Here is a 22824-nt window from a genome sequence, read left to right on the forward strand (position 1 = left end):
CAAGCCTAGGAAGAAAGTGCATAAGAGTTTCCAAATAACCACCAAAAAATCCAGAAGTGAAGCTGTGGTTCACATAGTAGAACATTAGTCTTTAGCAAAAAAGTTCAAGGAGCTTGCCCAGGTCCTGAATTCAAGCCCTAGGATGGCACAAAAAAATAAAATTAAGAAATTTACATAGTTGGAAACTCAACCTAAAATATGTTGGGTTAAAACGTAATTGAATCTAATTGCATATATAGGCATATACACAGTATATAACATATTAAAAAATGTATGGTGAAGTTTCTGACAAAACAGAATAATTACAAAATTGTTCCTCCTTTTTATAATAATGATGAATTAGAGATACATTTTATCATTTAGTCTGGTCATTCTGACACTTAATTTAGATTTGAATTCTAAATCATGTAATGTCATAGCTTGGGAGAGCTCAAAAGCCAAACTGGTCATATAGTTTAAGTTTTGTTTTGACAATACATGTAGGATATACATGGAGAAAAATTATAATTGTTCCCTCTTGTTCAATGCTTTTTCTTAGAAAAACCAAGCCCACCTGAAAAGCTTGGGGTAACAAGTGTATCCAAAGACAGTGTTTCCCTGATCTGGTTGAAGCCTGAACATGACGGTGGAAGCAGAATTGTCCACTATGTCGTTGAAGCACTAGAGAAAGGACAAAAGAACTGGGTGAGGTGTGCAGTGGTAAAGACAACCCACCATGCTGTTTCTGGTCTAAGGGAAAATCATGAATACTATTTCCGAGTCTTTGCTGAAAATCAAGCTGGCTTGAGTGACCCACGAGAACTCCTGCTTCCAGTTCTTGTAAAGGAACAGCTGGGTAAGTTCAAAATTCAAAACTAAGGACTGGTCTACATTTATTAATTTAAGCACTAGAAACTCTTTCTTACCTTTATTAACTATACTTTTATTTTGCTTTAGAATCACCTGAAATTGATATGAAGAATTTCCCAAGCCATACTGTATATGTTAGAGCTGGTTCCAACCTTAAAGTTGACATTCCAATTTCTGGAAAGCCATTACCCAAAGTGACTTTATCCAGAGATGGTGTCCCTCTGAAGGCAACTATGAGGTTCAATACTGAAGTAACTGCGGAAAACTTGACCATTAATCTTAAGGAAAGTGTCACAGCGGATGCTGGTAGATATGAGATCACTGCTGCCAACTCCAGTGGAACAACCAAAGCTTTCATTAACATCATTGTGTTGGACAGGCCTGGTCCCCCAACTGGTCCTGTGGCTATCAGTGATGTAACTGAAGAAAGTGTGACCCTCAAATGGGAGCCACCAAAGTATGATGGTGGAAGTCAGGTGACCAATTACATTGTACTCAAGAGAGAAACAAGTACTGCAGTGTGGACTGAAGTGTCTGCAACCGTTGCCAGAACCATGATTAAAATCATGAAACTGACCACAGGAGAAGAATACCAATTCCGAATCAAGGCAGAAAACCGCTTTGGTATCAGTGATCACATAGACTCAGCTTGTGTTGTTGTCAAACTGCCATACAGTAAGTTATGAAACTTTTTACAGATCCTGGCTTTTCCTTTGCTTGTTAAGGTGTTAAATGTTTGCATTGACTATGGGCTTTCTCTCTTTTGTAGCAACACCTGGACCACCATCTACACCGTGGGTATCTAATGTTACTCGAGAAAGCATCACTGTAGGGTGGCATGAACCTGTTTCCAATGGAGGCAGTGCCATTGTAGGCTATCACTTGGAAATGAAAGACAGAAACAGTATTTTATGGCAAAAAGCCAACAAAATGCTCATCCGAACAACTCACTTCAAAGTCACAACCATCAGTGCTGGACTTATTTACGAATTCAGGGTATATGCAGAAAATGCCGCGGGTATTGGAAAACCTAGCCATCCTTCTGAACCAGTCTTGGCCATTGATGCCTGTGGTATGTATTTGTCATGAGAACAGTTCGATCCATTTAAGAATTTATATATTATTCCTTCAAAGCAAAAATGAGATGACATAAATGCCATTAACCTGCTTTCTCTTATTACCACAGAACCCCCAAGAAATGTTCGTATCACTGATATTTCAAAGAACTCTGTCAACCTTTCATGGCAACAGCCAGCTTTTGATGGAGGAAGCAAGATCACAGGCTACATTGTTGAAAGACGTGACCTTCCAGATGGCAGATGGACGAAGGCCAGCTTCACCAATGTTATCGAGACTCAATTCACTGTCTCTGGTTTAACTCAGAACTCTCAGTATGAATTCCGTGTCTTTGCTAGAAATGCTGTTGGTTCCATCAGCAATCCATCTGAGGTTGTAGGTCCCATTACTTGCATCGATTCTTATGGTAAGTAGTTATAGCTCTGAACTAGTAGTCAGTAGCTACTGAACTCATTTGTCCTGTAGTTTAATAACTTACTATATGTTTTAATAGGTTTTTGGATGGAATTGTGAAAATTCCCTCACTTATTTGAATTTATTAACTAAAAATTAAGAGATTTAGATTGTAAGATATCTAAGTCTATCTTTAATCTTTTATTCTTTGTGTTGATGTTTTTGTTCTTAGTTATCAGAGTCGATCATTATCTCTGTGGTTGCATTGCCCACAATATTGTCTTTAAATAAGTGAAAGAAACAGAATTCTTTTCCTTAGTTCTAACAGCCCTAGGATTACTTCATTTTACATCAGAAAAACTGAGGCTTAGAGTGCTTGTGCCACTTCCTCAAGATCAAGAAGTTCATTGGAGATGAAGTGATAATGTTTAATCTTCTCTCTGCATCACTGTCAGTCCAAAATTACTTATACTTGACAATTCTTGGAAAATAAATGACATATCCAACTGATAATGGTGTGAAAATTTAAATGCCATGACAGTCAAGTACCTGGTGACACTGTTTCTAAAAGTTCCCTAATTTCAAAAGGGAAAGTAACCATTAACTGTTGGGGTAAAAGTACAAAGTACTTGGTCCTATACTCACATTAAGAATTCCAGGACCTTACTTTATCAGTCAAGATTTGTGGAAACTGAGTTTAAATATTTAGGGCTGCTTCTTCATGGCTCTAAGAATCCTGACATAAAATCTGTGTGTGTAAATATTTATATATGCAATGCACAGAATAGAGAGTTCAGACTTCAAGAGTCTGACATTTATTGTCCACTCTTGTTATATATTAGTGAACTGAGACAAGAAAAGGAATAGAGGGGAGTCACAGGAAGAAGAAACTAAAATGAAAGAAAATGTCTCATGCTGCTTCTTTGACAATGTTCTCACTACTGCATTATATTTTATGTCTAGAATAAAATTAACATTAGTGGACATTTAGAAGACACTTGAGTCTCTAAGAAATTAATTGTTATGTTGCTGGAGCACATCTGTTAAGAGTCTTTCCCATCTGAGACATCAGTGACTAATAAAATTGTAAAGTTTAAAATACTAGGTTAATAGGCTTAGAACTACAGTATACACACACATAATTGAGTAAGGGTCCGTAACCTCATTCTGAGGTTTTCATACCTATTACATCCTCATAATACTATATGCATTTCTTATCTGTTTCTCTTGCAGGTGGACCTGTAATTGACTTGCCTCTAGAATATACAGAAGTTGTCAAATACAGAGCAGGTACATCTGTGAAACTCAGGGCTGGCATTTCTGGCAAACCTGAGCCCACAATTGAGTGGTATAAAGATGATAAAGAATTACAAACCAATGCACTGGTATGTGTTGAAAATACCAGTGACCTTGCATCTATACTCATCAAAGATGCCAACCGCCTTAACAGTGGAAGTTATGAATTAAAACTAAGGAATGCCATGGGTTCCGCCTCAGCCACCATCAGAGTGCAGATCCTTGGTAGGTGGTTAATACAGACTAACACCATGATAATGACTAATGTTACCTAAAGCTTAGCAACTTGAAATCAGTAAGCAAAAACATTAATATGGTTTCATTCTTTGACAGACAAACCAGGACCTCCAGGTGGACCAATTGAATTTAAGACTGTCACTGCTGAAAAGATAACTCTTCTCTGGAGGCCTCCGGCTGATGATGGTGGTGCGAAAATCACTCACTACATTGTGGAAAAGCGTGAGACAAGCCGTGTTGTGTGGTCAATGGTGTCTGAAAATCTGGAAGAGTGCATTATTACAACCACCAAGATTATCAAAGGAAATGAGTACATCTTCCGGGTCCGAGCTGTGAACAAATATGGAATTGGAGAGCCACTGGAATCTGATCCAGTTATAGCCAAGAATGCATTTGGTGAGATACAATTCATTAGAAAACTAAAATACAGGGCCGGGAGTTTGGCCTAGTGGTTAAAGTGCTTGCCTAGCATGAGCGAAGACTCGGGTTCGATTCCTTGGTACCACATACATAGAAAAAAAGCTGGAAGTGATGCTGAGGCTCAAGTGGTAGAGCTCTAGCCTTGAGAAAGTCCAAGGACAGTGCTCAGGCCCTGAGCTCAAGACCAGGACTGGCAAAAAAAAAGAAAAGAAAAAAAGAAAACTAAAATACAGCTGTAGTAATCAGCTAGTCTACTAGTCTGTGAATGTTCTGTCAAAATAGTTGTATTTTATACCACATCTTATCTCCTTACCATTCTCCTCATGGGGTAAGAAAGAAAATGAATGAAGTTAATAGTTTAGATAGGATTCAAAGATCAAAATGTACATTAATGATATTTTAAACTCACTGTTCTTTTTTATTCTAAATAGTTACACCTGGGCCACCAAGCATACCAGAGGTGACAAAGATTACCAAGAATTCAATGACTGTTGTTTGGAACAGACCTGTTGCTGATGGTGGTAGTGAAATAAGTGGCTATTTCCTGGAAAAACGAGATAAGAAGAGTCTAGGCTGGTTTAAAGTACAAAAGGAGACTATCCGTGACACCAGACAGAAGGTGACAGGGCTCGCAGAGAACAGCGACTATCAATACCGAGTTTGTGCTGTCAATGCTGCTGGAATGGGACCATTTTCTGAACCATCTGATTTCTACAAAGCTGCAGATCCTATTGGTAAGGATTCACAAATGCAACATCTTCCATATGGCCATGTTGTAGGTGACTGTGTTGCGTAATAACCGTCTTTTGAATGGTCATTCCAGATCCTCCGGGCCCTCCTGCCAAGATCAGAATTGCAGATACAACTAAGTCATCCATAACTCTTGGCTGGAGTAAACCTGTGTATGATGGGGGCAGTGCTGTTACTGGATATATTGTTGAGATGAGGCAAGGAGAGGAGGAAGAATGGACTATTGTCTCTACCAGAGGAGAGGTCAGAACCACAGAATATGTGGTATCTAATTTGAAGCCAGGAGTCAATTACTACTTCCAGGTGTCTGCAGTAAACTGTGCTGGACAAGGAGAGCCCATAAAAATGACTGAGCCTGTACAAGCTAAGGACATACTTGGTATGTACAACTGATAAGATGAGGTTGTATTAGATTACTTTCAATACTGATTTTTCTTGCTTGCTAAATATGTCCATTTTGTATCTACAGAGGAACCAGAGATTGACCTAGACGTGGCTCTCAGGACCTCTGTTATAGCTAAAGCTGGTGAAGATGTACAAGTGTTGATTCCCTTTAAAGGCAGACCTCCACCTACTGTCACCTGGAGAAAAGATGAGAAGAACCTAGGCAGTGATGCCAGATATAGTATTCAAAACACTGACTCATCTTCATTACTCATGATTCCTCAAGTTACTCGCAATGACACAGGAAAATATGTCCTGACAATAGAAAATGGAGTTGGTCAACCAAAGTCTTCAACGGTGACTGTTAAAGTACTTGATACACCCGCAGCTTGCCAGAAACTGCAGATGAAACATGTGTCCCGGGGCACAGTCACATTGCTCTGGGATCCTCCTCTCATTGATGGAGGCTCTCCCATAATCAATTACGTCATCGAAAAGAGGGACGCTACTAAGAGAACATGGTCTTCAGTGTCACACAAATGTTCAGGTACAACTTTTAAGGTCACGGATTTGTCAGAGAAAACACCATTCTTCTTCAGAGTTCTTGCAGAAAATGAAATTGGAATTGGGGAGCCCTGTGAAACTATAGAGCCAGTGAAGGCTGCTGAAGTACCTGCTCCCATACGTGATCTCTCAATGAAAGACTCAACAAAGACCTCTGTTATCCTGAGCTGGACCAAACCTGACTTTGATGGTGGAAGTGTCATCACAGACTATGTGGTAGAAAGGAAAGGTAAAGGTGAACAAACATGGTCACATGCGGGTATCAGCAAAACCTGTGAAATTGAGATTGGCCAACTTAAAGAACAGTCTGTCCTGGAATTCAGAGTGTGTGCTAGAAATGAGAAGGGGCTGAGTGATGGTGTCACTATCGGGCCACTTACAGTAAAAGAACTTGTCATTTCACCTGAAGTCGACCTATCAGAAATCCCTGGAGCACAAATCTCTGTGAGAATTGGACATAATGTACACCTTGAATTACCTTATAAAGGAAAACCCAAACCATCTATCAGTTGGCTAAAAGATGGTTTACCACTGAAAGAAAGTGAATATGTTCGTTTCAGCAAAACTGAAAACAAAATTACCTTGAGTATCAAGAATGTCAAGAAGGAACATGGAGGAAAATACACTGTTATTCTTGACAATGCAGTGTGTAGAAATTCATTCCCAATTACAATTATCACTCTTGGCCCACCATCAAAGCCCAAAGGACCCATTCGATTTGATGAAATCAAGGCTGACAGTGTCATCATGTCATGGGACACACCTGAAGATGATGGAGGAGGAGAGATTACTTGTTACAGCATAGAGAAGCGGGAAGCTTCACAAACTAATTGGAAGATGATATGTTCAAGTGTTGCTAGGACAACTTTCAAAGTTCCTAATCTGGTCAAAGATGCTGAATACCAGTTTAGAGTCAGGGCAGAAAACAGATATGGAGTCAGTGAACCACTTGCCTCAACCATTATTGTTGCAAAACACCAGTTCAGGATTCCTGGCCCCCCTGGTAAGCCAGTTATATACAATGTGACTTCTGATGGCATGTCACTGACTTGGGATGCTCCAGTGTATGATGGTGGTTCAGAAGTTACTGGATTCCACGTTGAGAAGAAAGAAAGAAATAGCATCCTCTGGCAAAGAGTTAACACATCACCAATATCTGGAAGAGAATATAGAGCTACTGGGCTAATTGAAGGGCTGGATTACCAATTCCGTGTATACGCTGAGAATTCTGCTGGCCTAAGCTCACCTAGCGACCCAAGCAAATATACCTTAGCAGTTTCCCCAGTAGGTAAGTAACTAGTATTTATTTGATTGTTCAGTTAATCAACCTACTATGTTAGTAATAAACCAAACACTGTTTTCTTCCATATATCACATTCTTATCTATCTTCGTATCACTAGTAAATTGGTCATATGAAACAAGATAAATGATTTTCAAGTCAATGCAATAAAAATAATTTAAAGTTCTCTGGAAGACTAGAATGAAAACTTGAAACTAATAACTGTATTCTGAAATTTTACTCATTAACTTTTCTTCCCCTGATGATTGAGAGGTGATTACAGTACTGATGCTGCACTTAACTTCCTTATGATTTTTCAGACCCACCTGGCACTCCTGACTATATAGATGTCACCCGGGAGACTATCACACTAAAATGGAACCCTCCATTGCGCGATGGAGGCAGTAAGATTGTGGCCTACAGCATTGAAAAACGGCAAGGGGATGATCGCTGGGTTAGATGCAACTTTACTGATGTCAGTGAATGTCAGTACACAGTATCAGGACTTAGTCCTGGGGATCGATATGAGTTCAGAATAATTGCAAGAAATGCTGTTGGAACCATAAGTCCACCCTCACAGTCTTCCGGCATCATTATGACAAGAGATGAAAACAGTAAGTGTTACCCCAACCAATATTGAAAAGGCATTGACATTTTAAAGCAAGCAAAATTTTTAAGGAGGTTTTCTTGCTTATAGCTTTGGTTCTTAACCCAATAGTTTGATGAAAGTTTAATTAAAATATTATATTCTACCACAAAAATAACAAAATAAGTAACTATTAGTGCCTCCTGGACTGCAAAAGAGGAACAGAAATGTCATTTCATACAAACGACCCCAGGTTGCTATGTGAATGAAATAGGTCTTTTTTTTTACCACTTAGATGAAAAGAAGAACAAATGTAACTGACTTCAGTTATTTTTTACCATGTCTGTTATTTTGCTCAACCTCATATAAAATACACATAAGTAAAAGCAGTGGTCTTAGCTTTGTAATTAGAAATCCACCAATAATAGCTGTCTAAGATACAATGTATATCAAATTACACAATCATCTCTGGTATATATACTCCCATAGTCTAACTAAGCTCTCAATTTTCAACCAGACTTTCAAAGTTGCTTTTACTAGTCATTCCTTCTTAGGATTTGCAATACAGTACTAATGAATAAACATGTTCATGTGTGCCTTTACTAAGCCAAAATAAAACATATTATGTTTTTTCTTTTATAGTTCCACCAACAGTAGAGTTTGGCCCTGAGTACTTCGATGGCCTTACTATTAAGTCTGGAGAGAGCCTTAGAATTAAAGCTATTGTACAAGGAAGACCAGTACCTCGAGTAACTTGGTTCAGAGATGGAATAGAAATTGAAAAGAAGATGAATATGGAAATAACTGATGTCCTCGGATCCACCAGTCTCTTTGTTAGAGATGCTACTCGGGATCACCGTGGGGTATATACAGTAGAAGCCAAAAATGTATCTGGCTCCACAAAAGCAGAGATTACTGTGAAAGTACAAGGTACTTTTAAATTAATTCCTCAATGTTAAAATGTATGGGACTTGGGTAGAAACAAGTGAATTATACCTTTAAGGAACAGGAAAATGAACTAACTCTGGAAACTTTTGCTTACAGATACACCAGGAAAAGTGGTTGGGCCAATAAGGTTCACCAATGTTACTGGTGAGAAGATGACCCTGTGGTGGGACGCACCACTCAACGATGGATGTGCACCTGTCACCCACTACATCATTGAGAAACGAGAAACCAGCAGACTTGCCTGGGCACTCATTGAGGATAACTGCGAAGCTCATAGTTATACTGCTATCAAGTTAATCAGTGGCAATGAATACCAATTCCGTGTGTCTGCAGTTAACAAGTTTGGGGTTGGCAGGCCACTTGAATCTGACCCTGTGGTAGCTCAGATACAATACAGTAAGCCCATTTTTACTCACTGGTGCTATGCCATAAGTAAGACTGACATTCTAAGCACACATATCTAACGGATGTTTGTATCTGTTTTCCTCACCTTACAGCTGTTCCTGATGCCCCTGGAACCCCAGAGCCTAGCAATGTAACAGGCAACAGCATTACTTTGACCTGGGCAAGACCAGAATCAGATGGTGGCAATGAGATTCAACACTACATCCTTGAGAGGCGAGAAAAGAAAAGCACAAGATGGGTAAAAGTCACCAGCAAACGACCAATCTCTGAGACAAGATTCAAAGTCACTGGTCTGGTAGAAGGCAATGAGTATGAATTCCATGTCATGGCTGAAAATGCTGCAGGAGTAGGACCTGCAAGTGGCATCTCAAGACTAATTAAATGTAGAGAGCCCGTGAACCCACCAAGTGCTCCCACAGTAGTCAAAGTGACAGATACATCAAAGACAACTGTGAGCTTAGAATGGTCCAGGCCAGTCTTTGATGGTGGCCTGGAAATAATTGGATACATGATAGAAATGTGTAAAGCTGACTTAGGAGACTGGCACAAGGTGAACACAGAGGCATGTGTGAAAACAAGATATACAGTTACCGATCTGCAAGCAGGTGAAGAATATAAGTTCCGGGTTAGTGCTGTCAATGGTGCTGGAAAGGGAGACAGCTGTGAAGTGACTGGCATAATTAAAGCAGTTGACCGATTATCAGCTCCCGAATTAGACATCGATGCCAGCTTCAAGCAGACTCACATTGTTAGAGCTGGGGCTAGTATTCGCCTCTTTATTGCCTACCGAGGCAGACCTACACCTACAGCAGCATGGAGCAAGCCAGACTCTAACCTTAGCATTCGAGCTGATATCCATACAACAGATTCCTTCAGTACCCTTACTGTGGAGAACTGCAACAGAAATGATGCAGGGAAATATACCCTAACAGTGGAAAACAACAGTGGCACTAAGTCCATCACATTCACTGTAAAGGTGCTAGACTCTCCAGGACCACCTGGTCCCATTACTTTCAAGGATGTGACCCGGGGATCTGCAACCTTGATGTGGGATGCTCCTCTCCTTGATGGAGGAGCCCGAATCCATCACTATGTGGTGGAAAAGCGAGAAGCAAGTCGCCGTAGCTGGCAGGTGGTCAGTGAAAAATGCACTCGCCAGATCCTCAAGGTCAATGATCTGACAGAAGGAGTTCCATACTATTTCCGTGTTTCTGCAGAAAATGAATATGGTATTGGTGAACCCTATGAAATGCCAGAACCAATTGTAGCCACAGAACAGCCTGCTCCACCCAGAAGACTTGATATCGTTGACACTAGCAAATCATCTGCAGTCTTAGCTTGGCTTAAACCTGATCATGATGGAGGCAGTCGGATCACTGGCTACCTGCTCGAAATGAAACAAAAGGGATCTGACTTCTGGGTTGAAGCTGGTCATACCAAGCAGCTGACATTCACGGTGGAGCGCCTTGTAGAGAACACGGAATATGAGTTCCGTGTGAAGGCCAAGAATGATGCTGGCTATAGTGAACCTAGGGAAGCTTTCTCCTCTGTCATCATTAAGGAACCTCAAATTGAGCCCACTGCTGATCTCACTGGAATTACCAATCAACTCATAACCTGCAAAGCTGGAAGTCCATTTACCATCGATGTGCCAATCAGTGGTCGTCCCACCCCCAAAGTAACATGGAAACTTGAAGAGATGCGACTAAAAGACACAGATAGAATAAGCATCACAACAACAAAAGATAGAACCACCCTGTCTGTAAAAGACAGCATGAGAGGTGACTCTGGCAGATACTTCTTGACCCTGGAGAATACAGCTGGGGTCAAAACATTCACCATCACAGTTGTAGTCATTGGAAGACCAGGTCCAGTTACTGGCCCTATCGAGGTCTCATCTGTGTCAGCTGAATCATGTGTCCTGTCATGGGCTCAACCTAAAGATGATGGAGGCACTGACATCACTAACTACATCGTTGAAAAGCGTGAGTCGGGCACAACAGCTTGGCAGCTTGTCAATTCTAGTGTCAAGCGCACTCAGATTAAAATCACTCACCTCACAAAATACAAGGAATATTCTTTCCGTGTCAGCTCAGAGAACAGATTTGGTGTCAGTAAACCACTAGAATCAATACCAGTAGTTGCTGAACATCCATTTGGTAAGAAAACTAAAACTCATTGCATTCTCCATTCTTATTGCTCCTAAATTTTATCAGACTGTACTTATATTTGATGTCTTTGTTTACTCATAGTCCCACCAAGTGCTCCTACCAGGCCTGACGTCTACTATGTGTCCGCCAACGCCATGTCTATTCGTTGGGAAGAACCCTACCATGATGGTGGCAGTAAAATCATTGGCTACTGGGTTGAAAAGAAAGAACGGAACACCATTCTTTGGGTGAAAGAAAACAAAGTACCATGCTTGGAGTGCAACTACAAAGTGACTGGCTTAGTCGAAGGATTGGAATATCAGTTCAGAACCTATGCACTTAATGCTGCTGGCGTTAGCAAGGCCAGTGAAGCTTCTAGACCTGTGATGGCTCAAAACCCAGTCGGTGTGTATTAAATTTTAAGGGTAATTGTGTTTATTACTATTATTTGTACTAGAACTCAGCACAGTGTTTTTAATCTTGTTTTCCATGGCTTCTAGATCCACCAGGTAGACCAGAAGTGACGGATGTCACTAGATCAACCGTGTCCTTGATTTGGTCTGCTCCAGTATATGATGGAGGCAGCAAGGTGGTGGGCTACATCATAGAACGCAAGCCAGTCAGTGAAGTTGGTGATGGCCGCTGGTTGAAGTGCAACTATACCATTGTATCTGACAATTTCTTCACTGTGACTGCTCTCAGTGAAGGAGACACTTATGAATTCCGTGTGTTGGCCAAGAATGCAGCAGGAGTTATCAGCAAAGGGTCTGAATCCACAGGTCCCGTTACTTGCCGAGATGAATATGGTAAGAAAGTCTCCTTTTACATACATGTTCTCCTTTTACATGATCAGTTTTTGTGAAAAATGAACTCAGATATTCATTTGCATCCACTTTGCCTGTTACAGCTCCTCCTAAAGCTGAACTGGATGCCAGATTACAAGGTGATCTGGTGACCATCAGAGCAGGTTCAGATCTTGTTCTTGATGCTGCCGTTGGTGGCAAACCCGAACCCAAAATTATCTGGACCAAAGGAGACAAAGAACTAGACCTCTGTGAAAAAGTGTCTCTGCAATACACGGGCAAACGAGCCACTGCTGTGATTAAGTTCTGTGACAGAAGTGACAGTGGGAAATACACATTAACAGTGAAGAATGCCAGTGGGACCAAGGCTGTGTCTGTTGTGGTCAAAGTGCTGGGTAAGCATATCAGATGGTCTTGCCTTTTTCTGGCATTTTCATGTGTGCACAGAAAGAACACTCTTCATTACATCTTGTCCTTCTATGGCTTGCAGATTCCCCTGGCCCATGTGGAAAACTCACTATCAGCAGAGTGACAGAGGAGAAGTGCACTTTAGCATGGAGCCTTCCTCAGGAAGATGGAGGAGCAGAAATAAGTCACTACATTGTAGAAAGACGAGAGACTAGCAGGCTGAACTGGGTGATCGTTGAAGGCGAATGCCCAACGCTATCCTATGTAGTCACTCGACTCATCAAGAACAATGAATACACATTCCGAGTGAGAGCAGTGAACAAATATGGCCCTGGTGTGCCTGTTGAATCAGAACCAGTTATAGCCAGAAATTCATTCAGTGAGTATAATCATTTTCAAAGCAACAGGATGACTGAATGTAACGGGACCAAGGGAGAAAGCGGATCATGTTGTCACTTTAATACAATGCTGTCATCCTTATTTTTATAAATATAGCTATTCCATCACAACCTGGCATACCTGAAGAGGTTGGAGCTGGCAAAGAGCATATCATTATTCAGTGGACAAAACCTGACTCTGATGGTGGCAATGAGATCAGCAACTACCTAGTAGACAAACGTGAGAAGAAGAGTCTACGCTGGACACGTGTCAACAGAGACTATGTGGTGTATGATACCAGGCTTAAGGTGGCCAACCTAATGGAAGGTTGTGATTACCAGTTCCGAGTGACTGCAGTGAATGCTGCTGGTAACAGTGAACCCAGTGAGGCTTCCAACTTCATCTCATGCAGAGAGCCATCATGTGAGTTATAAGAATCAAACATTAACTAATGCCCATCAAAACTATATGACAAAGTCAGGTATAATGTCTCATACATTAATCCCAGCTAATAGAGAGGCAGAGGTAGTAGGCTCTTGATTCCAAAATTAGGCATGGTGGCACATATTTCTAATCCAAACTACTCAAGATGATAGTCTAAGACTAGCCCACAAAAATATGTGAAGCCCTATCTAAAAAATAACCTAAAAGCCAAAGGCTGAGTCTTTTACACAACCACTGGTTTAAGTGGTAGAGCACTTACCTAAAAATCACCAGGCTCTGACTCCAATCCCCAGCACTGGGGGGAAAAAAAGATACTTTTCCACCATGCTTAAAAGATTTATGAAAGGCAGATGTGTAGAAAGAGAATTTACTTCCTTTACTTATAAGTGTAATCTTAATAAAGACTAAGTTAGAGGTAGTTTACCATTGCTAAAGTGTTGTTGTAGTGCTTTTCTATTGAAGGAAAAAAACAATAAATTATTCTACTACCAATATGAAAGATATATTTTATAAGTTTTCTTAAGGAATGAGAAAAATATATCATGCTGATAATAATTAATATAAGAAAAAAGGCAGAGTTCTTTTTGAGAAGTTTAGCTGGAGCATAAAATACATACTATTCTAATAAATCACTAAAGAAAAAATTGTCATATGAGCTTCAAACCCAAGTAAACAATCTTTTTCAAGAGCCCAAGAATTAAAAGTAAACAAGATATTGAGAGTAAGACAATGAGGGTGAGGAATTTGATTTCTGTATTCATTAAAAATCCATAGACATCAAGTGATATTAACCCAGGGAAAAATGAGCATCTAAAAACTAAATAATAAAAGAATGTCTTTGCTAATAAGTGATGCAATGAGCTTAGTTAACATGAAACAACATACCATAACTAACAAGGTAGTAGGAAAGAAACATCTACCTTCCAATGTAAATTAAGAGTAATATAGCACCACATCTTGCCCTAGAATATAAGAATTAAATTACAAAGATGGTCTTGATGAATGTGCATGATAGCGTTGTAAATCTTCCAAACAAAAGGTTCAATTCTTAAAGTATAACACATCACACTTTTTAAATTTTACAGACACCCCTGGACCACCTTCAGCCCCCAGGGTCGTGGATACCACCAAGCGCAGCATTAGTTTAGCGTGGACCAAGCCCATGTACGATGGGGGTGCTGACATCATAGGATATGTTCTTGAGATGCAAGAGAAGGACACTGATGAGTGGCTCCGAGTGCATACCAATGCCACCATAAGAAATACTGAATTTACTGTGCCAGACCTGAAAATGAGCCAAAAATACTCCTTCAGAGTCGCTGCTGTGAATGTGAAGGGTATGAGCGAGTACAGCGAGACAATTGCTGAAATTGAGCCTGTGGAAAGACTAGGTATTTATAATACAAACTTTTTAGATGAATTATTTTTCTCTTTCCATTTATGAATTAATTCAATTCTGATGTCTACGTTCCAGAAATACCAGATCTTGAGCTTGCAGATGATCTAAAGAAGACTGTGACGGTCAGGGCCGGGGCCTCCTTGCGCCTGATGGTGTCAGTCTCTGGAAGACCACCTCCTGTCATCACATGGAGCAAGAAAGGCATTGACCTTGCAAATCGAGCAATTATTGATAACACTGAGAGCTACTCTTTACTGATTGTGGACAAAGTTAACCGGTACGATGCTGGAAAATACACAATTGAAGCTGAAAATCAATCCGGCAAGAAATCAGCAACAGTCCTTGTTAAAGTGTACGGTACGTATTTTTCTTAAAATCTCTAAAATGTATACCTTGATCCTTATTCATTAGCTCTCTAAAGAAAAACTTTCCTTTTTTCGGTTCTATTTCCTATCAGTTTATTTTTTTAAGGATACTAACAACAAATCAGACAAAAAGTTAATTTATGAGTCTCACATATTCTGTCTTTCAGATACTCCCGGTCCTTGTCCTTCAGTGACAGTTAAAGAAGTATCAAGAGATTCTGTGACCATCACTTGGGAAATTCCTACAATTGATGGTGGGGCTCCAGTCAATAATTACATTATTGAGAAACGTGAAGCTGCTATGAGAGCATTTAAAACAGTAACTACTAAATGTAGCAAGACACTTTACCGAATTTCTGGACTGGTAGAAGGCACCATGTACTACTTCAGAGTGCTGCCAGAAAATATTTATGGCATCGGAGAGCCTTGTGAAACATCTGATGCAGTCCTGGTCTCAGAAGTGCCTCTGGTGCCTACAAAACTAGAAGTGGTCGATGTCACCAAATCCACCGTCACCCTTGCCTGGGAGAAACCACTCTATGATGGTGGTAGCCGACTCACAGGATACGTTCTTGAGGCCTGCAAAGCTGGGACAGAGAGATGGATGAAGGTTGTCACTTTGAAACCCACTGTCTTCGAACATACTGTGATTTCCTTAAATGAAGGTGAACAGTACTTATTTAGAGTGAGGGCACAAAATGAGAAAGGTGTGTCAGAGCCGAGAGAGATCGTCACCCCCGTGACTGTACAAGACCTGAGAGGTATTGTACTGAATGCTCAAATAACAATCACAGCAAATTCATGACACTTCATCAATAGAAGTCATGTTTAAAATAAATACTTCTTCCTTTCTTTCTCATAGTGTTGCCAACAATTGATCTTTCTACAATGCCTCAAAAGACCATCCACGTCTCAGCCGGCAGACCAATTGAGCTGGTGATCCCTATTGCTGGCCGCCCACCTCCTACTGCTTCCTGGTTCTTTTCTGGCTCTAAACTTAAGGAATCAGAGCGTGTCACAGTTGAAACTCACACTAAAGTAACTAAATTAACCATCCGTGAAACCACTATAAGAGACACAGGAGAATACACGCTTGAATTAAAAAATGTTACTGGAACTACTTCAGAGACCATTAAAGTTATTATTCTTGGTAAGGATGTGTGACAAAGATATAAGCAAGTTAATGTTTGGTTACCTCATTTTGATTTGAAGTAAAAATTAATTCCCTGGGTTTCTTCTTTCATAGACAAGCCTGGTCCACCAAGTGGGCCTATCAAGATTGATGAAATTGATGCTACATCTGTTACTATTTCCTGGGAACCACCAGAATTGGATGGTGGTGCTCCTTTGAGTGGTTATGTGGTGGAACAACGTGACGCTCATCGCCCAGGCTGGCTGCCCGTCTCTGAATCTGTGACTAGACCCACATTTAAGTTTACCAGACTCACTGAAGGGAATGAGTATGTGTTCCGTGTAGCAGCCACAAACCGCTTTGGGATTGGCTCTTACCTGCAGTCGGAGGTCATAGAATGCCGCAGCAGCATCAGTAAGTCCTTGGACCTGCCCACCGCTCTCTCTACCTTTGATTCTGAGTGATCCTACAAAGGGCTTTGCTTTCACTATATCCTGATGTAAGAAAAATAAAAGATCACAGATAATCGCCAGAACTTTTTTTGGCCAACATGGGGCTGTCCCTGAGCCTCTTTGTGTTCAAGGCTAGTGCTCTACCACTTAAGCCTGGCACTGTGGCTTTTTCTGAGTCATTTATTGTAGAAAAGTCTCACACCTTCCTGCTGGAGTTGGCTTCAAACCATAATCCTCAGATCTCAGCCTTCTGAGTAACTGGGATTACACACATAACCCCACCAATGCCCAGCTTGCAGAACGTAAGGTTTCTAAACCTTTTCTTACAAGTTTCCACTCTCCAAAGAGAAGAGCAAGGCCTGGAGTGTGGCCTAGTGGTAGACTGCTTGCCTAGCATGCATGAAGTCTTGGGTTGAATTCTTCAGTACCACATACATGAAAAAGCCAGAAGTAGTGCTGTAGCTCAAGTAGTAGAGCTAGCTTTGAAGAAAGCCTAAGGACAGTGCTCAGGCCCTGAGTTCAAGCCCTGGAACAGGCCAAAAAATAAAAACGTGGGTCAGGAAAGGAGAATGGATGATAGAGGAATAGATTGAAAGAAAAAATACAACATGCATATTTAATAAATGTATAAAGTTGAGGAAATAAGGAATAGCCTAAAAAGTATAAAACAGCAGGTACTTGGAAAAGTCATATGATTTATGCACCATTTTAAAAAATAATTACCCAGATAATCACAAGTATGAGAGTTTACTTTATTCTTATCACCATATTGCATTTATCTCTGTCTTGCTGCAGGTATTCCTGGACCCCCAGAAACATTACAGGTATTTGATATCTCCCGTGATGGCATGACACTTACTTGGTATCCACCTGAAGATGATGGTGGCTCACAAGTGACTGGCTATATTGTGGAACGCAAAGAAGTGAGAGCAGATCGGTGGGTCCGTGTCAATAAAGTACCAGTGACAATGACACGCTATCGCTCCACTGGCCTTATTGAAGGCTTAGAATATGAACATCGTGTCACGGCCATTAATGCAAGAGGAACTGGAAAACCAAGTCGTCCTTCCAAACCCACTGTTGCCATGGATCCAATTGGTAAATACATTTCATATAAGTTTTTTGACATATAATTTATATATGGTAGAACTCATCCTTCTGATATCTATGTTCTGTTTTAGAATCATAGCCATAGCAAACTATAGATTATAAATTACAAATATAAGAAAAATGAAAAAAATAATGCCAACAGTCCATATATCAACAACTCAATGAACTGGTTATATGACTGAAATTTCAACTTCACAGGTCTCAAGTTTATTTTTATCTTTTTCCTCCTAGCTCCACCAGGAAAACCTCAAAATCCAAGAGTTACTGATACCACTAGGACATCAGTCTCCCTTGCCTGGAGTGTTCCAGAAGATGAAGGAGGATCTAAAGTCACAGGCTACTTGATTGAAATGCAAAAAATAGATCAACATGAATGGACCAAATGTAACACTACCCCAACCAAGATTCGGGAGTACACTCTAACCCATCTACCTCAGGGTGCTGAATACAGATTCCGTGTCCTAGCGTGTAATGCTGGTGGACCTGGGGAGCCTGCTGAGGTGCCAGGAACAGTCAAAGTCACCGAGATGCTTGGTAAGACGTGATGGTTTCTTTCTTGCTGAAACTGTCGTAAGACATGTTGGTAATCCCTTCTCAGAAAAACATTCTAAACTGTAATTCTGCTTTACCCCCAGAATATCCTGATTATGAGCTTGATGAAAGATACCTGGAAGGTGTCTTTGTAAGACAAGGTGGAGTCATCCGACTTACCATACCAATCAAAGGAAAACCATTCCCAGTATGTAAATGGACCAAGGAAGGCCAAGATATTAGCAAGCGCGCCATGATTGCAACATCTGAAACACACACTGAGCTTGTCATCAAAGAAGCAGACAGAGATGATTCTGGAACTTATGACTTGGTTCTGGAAAACAAATGTGGCAAGAAGACTCTTTACATCAAGGTCAAGGTGATAGGAATCCCCAATACTCCAGAAGGACCACTGGAATATGATGACATACAAGCACGCTCTGTGAGGGTCAGCTGGAGACCTCCTGCTGATGATGGTGGTGCTGATATCTTGGGCTACATTCTTGAGAGAAGAGAGGTGCCTAAAGCTGCCTGGTACACCATTGATTCCAGAGTTCGAGGTACATCTCTGGTGGTGAAAGGCCTCAAAGAAAACGTGGAATACCATTTCCGGGTTTCAGCAGAAAACCAGTTTGGCATAAGCAAACCTCTGAAATCTGAGGAACCAGTTGTACCCAAAACACCTCTGAGTAAGTGTTCTTCCAAGTATAAAATTGTAAAACTTACTTTAAGTGTACTTTTATTTTTAAGTGGAAGGAATTAGCTTGCAACATTCGGGACTGCACACTGACATGTAAATACATGTCCACTTTTCCACTTCTATTTATAGATCCTCCAGAACCTCCAAGCAATCCTCCAGAAGTACTTGATGTGACCAAGAGTTCTGTCAGCTTATCCTGGTCCCGACCCAAAGATGATGGTGGCTCTCGAGTAACAGGCTACTACATTGAACGCAAAGAGACATCGACTGACAAATGGGTCAGACACAACAAGACTCAGATCACAACTACCATGTACACTGTCACCGGGCTTGTTCCTGATGCTGAATATCAATTCCGTATCATTGCACAGAACGATGTTGGGCTCAGTGAGACAAGCCCTGCCTCAGAACCAGTTGTTTGCAAGGATCCATTTGGTAAGGAAGGGGAGGAGTGAAATTAAAGAAGGCAGCTTTCATGTTTCTCTTTTTTCACCAGTAAATCTGATATTCAATTGTCTGAAAATATTTCAGATAAACCAAGCCAACCAGGAGAACTTGAGATTCTTTCGATATCTAAAGACAGTGTCACTCTACAGTGGGAGAAACCTGAATGTGATGGTGGCAAAGAAATCCTTGGATACTGGGTTGAATATAGACAGTCTGGAGATAGTGCTTGGAAGAAGAGCAATAAGGATCGTATCAAGGACAGGCAATTCACAATTGGAGGGTTGTTGGAAGCTACTGAATATGAATTCAGGGTTTTTGCTGAGAATGAGACTGGGCTTAGCAGACCTCGGAGAACAGCTGTGTCTGTAAAGACTAAATTGACATGTAAGTAGCCTTTAATTCTCTGCTTGTGACTTGTAAAAAATAACACATTAACTTGAACTCTGCCACTATGCTAAGTTGAAATGGAAAGCTTTATTGGAGAGCAAATGTTTGGGGTAGTAGGAATCACCTACTTTGGCAAATGCCCACATTGATAAATTCTGTGAGAAGCTATCCCAAGCACATCATGCCATCCAGTGTTAGCTGTAGTGAGATACAAGCACATTCTTGGAACAGTTTCTCTCTCTAATGCAACAAGTTTGGGTTTTTTTGGTATTGTCTAGCAAGATTGGAAGAGCTAACAAATCTTCAGCAAGTACATATAATGTGAAGAGTACTTTCCTTGGGACTAGGAGTTTGACCTAATGGTAGAGTGCTTGCCTAGCATCCATGAAGACCCGGGTTTGATTCCTCCATACCATATACATAGAAAAAAAAAAAAAAACTTCTCTTGCAGAGGGAACTCATTTCTCCCAAGCTTCCAATTACATTATTATTATCTTTCCAATTGTAAGAGAAAAGTCACTACACATAATAAAATGATGTGTTCAATTAATTCTAGTGTGTCCATAGCATCCTAGGAAGTCTGTCAAAATTAGACTTAGATGTGAATAGCAGTAGCTAATAAATAGATCTGTGCCTGATATAGCTTCAGTATTTAATATTGCATTCAATATTATCTTTCATCACCTTCAGCTGGAGAGGCCCCAGGAGTACGCAAGGAAATGAAGGATGTAACCACCAAATTGGGTGAACCTGCCCAACTTTCATGCCAGATAATTGGAAGACCCCTTCCCGACATTAAATGGTACCGATTTGGAAAGGAGCTTGTACAAAGCCGGAAATACAAAATGTCTTCTGATGGGCGCACACATACTCTGACAGTAATGACAGAGGAACAAGAGGATGAAGGCGTTTATACCTGCATAGCTACCAATGAAGTTGGAGAAGTGGAAACCAGTAGTAAGCTTCTCCTGCAAGCAGCGCCTCAGTTCCACCCTGGCTATCCACTGAAAGAGAAATATTATGGTGCTGTGGGTTCAACACTTCGTCTTCACGTGATGTACATTGGTCGTCCAGTACCAGCAATGACTTGGTTCCATGGCCAGAAACTCCTGCAAAACTCGGAAAACATTACTATTGAAAACACTGAGCACTATACTCATCTTGTCATGAAGAATGTCCAACGAAAGACTCATGCTGGGAAATATAAGGTGCAGCTCAGCAATACTTTCGGGACAGTTGATGCCACTCTTGATGTGGAAATACAAGGTATTTGGGGTTTGCTTTCAGCGTTTATTTTTTAAAAGGATTCAGGAAACATATTGTGAATGCCAAAACAATTGTATTTTCTCCCAACAGATAAACCAGATAAACCAACAGGACCAATTGTGATCGAAGCCCTACTGAAGAACTCAGTGGTGATCAGCTGGAAACCCCCTGTGGATGATGGTGGTTCCTGGATCACTAATTATGTGGTGGAGAAGTGCGAAGCTAAGGAAGGGGCTGAATGGCAATTGGTGTCTTCAGCCATTTCAGTGACCACCTGTAGAATCGTGAACCTCACAGAAAATGCTGGCTATTATTTCCGAGTTTCAGCTCAGAACACCTTTGGCATCAGTGAGCCTCTAGAAGTCTCCTCAGTTGTGATCATTAAGAGTCCATTTGGTAAGTATAGCCTGATTTTATTTTTGCCAGTCCTGGGGCTTGAACTCCGGCCCTGAGCACTGTCCTTGGCCTTTTTCCTCAAGATTAGCACTCCACCACTTGAGCCACAGCACCACTTCCAGCTTTTCTACGTATGTGGTACCAAGGAATTAGACCCGGGTGTTTGTGCATGTTAGGCAAGCAGTCTACTACTAGGCCAAACTTCTGGCCCAGAATAGCCTGATTTCTATAATCCTATTTCATATAGTTAAAAAAATCTGTCTTTACATTCAAATCCTTTCAACAGAAATAGTCAATATTTTAAAGAGAATAGATGAGGCAGTACAATGCCTTTTCTCTAACTTTAAGGTTACATATTCCCTATCCCTTACTTTTGGGGGTTCTGATCCAAGTTTCTTTGTGTTCATATAACTACTCATGGTAGACCTTTAGCATATTCCTGTTTATTATTTTTTTTAAATTAAGGACTAAGAATATAGCTCAGTAGTACAGTACTTGTCTAGCTTATAAAAGACCCTGGGTCTGGTTCCCAGCACCATTAAAAAAAAGAAAGAAAGCTTTTAGTAAAGCTTCCCTGTTTCACCTCATTACTCACCTTTTATTTTTTTCTTTTAAATAGAAAAGCCAGGTGCTCCTGGTAAACCAACTATTACTGCTATCACAAAAGATTCTTGTGTGGTAGCTTGGAAACCACCTGCCAGTGATGGAGGTGCAAAGATTAGAAATTACTACCTTGAGAAGCGTGAGAAGAAGCAGAATAAATGGATTGCTGTGACAACAGAAGAAATTCGAGAAACAGTCTTCTCAGTGCAAAACCTTATTGAAGGCCTTGAATATGAGTTCCGTGTGAAATGTGAAAACCTGGGTGGAGAAAGTGAATGGAGTGAAATATCAGAACCTGTCACTCCCAAATCTGATGTTCCAATTCAGGCACCACACTTTAAGGAGGAACTGAGAAATCTGAATGTGAGATACCAAAGCAATGCTACCTTGGTCTGCAAAGTGACTGGCCATCCAAAACCTATTGTAAAATGGTACAGACAAGGCAAAGAAATCATTGCTGATGGACTCAAGTACAGGATTCAAGAATTTAAGGGTGGCTATCACCAGCTCATCATTGCAAGTGTCACTGATGATGACGCCACAGTTTACCAAGTCCGAGCTACCAACCAAGGGGGCTCTGTTTCTGGCACTGCCTCCTTGGAAGTAGAAGGTAAAATCATCTAAGTTTGGTCTTAGATGATCTATCATTAATGTTGGGGAAAAT

The 22824-nt window shown here is 40.7% G+C and overlaps 1 protein-coding gene across 5 annotated transcripts in view; it reads left to right on the forward strand.

Moving 5' to 3' along the window:
* Positions 1-22824, forward strand: part of Ttn (titin) — a 279501-nt gene that overhangs the window by 246700 nt on the left and 9977 nt on the right. For all 5 annotated transcript variants that reach the window (XM_090342543.1, XM_090342544.1, XM_090342545.1 and 2 more), the window contains 31 exons: positions 539-835; positions 937-1524; positions 1619-1921; positions 2036-2332; positions 3553-3840; positions 3949-4248; positions 4704-5006; positions 5096-5401; positions 5492-7258; positions 7571-7864; positions 8479-8766; positions 8881-9180; positions 9282-11348; positions 11442-11744; positions 11840-12145; positions 12247-12537; positions 12633-12929; positions 13046-13351; positions 14458-14763; positions 14847-15128; positions 15304-15897; positions 15999-16286; positions 16383-16682; positions 17516-17818; positions 18062-18364; positions 18466-19050; positions 19191-19496; positions 19593-19892; positions 20586-21161; positions 21252-21557; positions 22177-22770. In XM_090342543.1, coding sequence (XP_090198669.1) covers positions 539-835; positions 937-1524; positions 1619-1921; positions 2036-2332; positions 3553-3840; positions 3949-4248; positions 4704-5006; positions 5096-5401; positions 5492-7258; positions 7571-7864; positions 8479-8766; positions 8881-9180; positions 9282-11348; positions 11442-11744; positions 11840-12145; positions 12247-12537; positions 12633-12929; positions 13046-13351; positions 14458-14763; positions 14847-15128; positions 15304-15897; positions 15999-16286; positions 16383-16682; positions 17516-17818; positions 18062-18364; positions 18466-19050; positions 19191-19496; positions 19593-19892; positions 20586-21161; positions 21252-21557; positions 22177-22770 — 13944 coding nt within the window. The remainder of the gene's footprint in view (positions 1-538; positions 836-936; positions 1525-1618; positions 1922-2035; positions 2333-3552; positions 3841-3948; positions 4249-4703; positions 5007-5095; positions 5402-5491; positions 7259-7570; positions 7865-8478; positions 8767-8880; positions 9181-9281; positions 11349-11441; positions 11745-11839; positions 12146-12246; positions 12538-12632; positions 12930-13045; positions 13352-14457; positions 14764-14846; positions 15129-15303; positions 15898-15998; positions 16287-16382; positions 16683-17515; positions 17819-18061; positions 18365-18465; positions 19051-19190; positions 19497-19592; positions 19893-20585; positions 21162-21251; positions 21558-22176; positions 22771-22824) is intronic.

Source organism: Megascapheus bottae, chromosome 12 (genome assembly GCF_031878675.1).
Source record: "Megascapheus bottae isolate mThoBot1 chromosome 12, mThoBot2.hap1, whole genome shotgun sequence".
Lineage (NCBI taxonomy): Eukaryota > Metazoa > Chordata > Mammalia > Rodentia > Geomyidae > Megascapheus > Megascapheus bottae.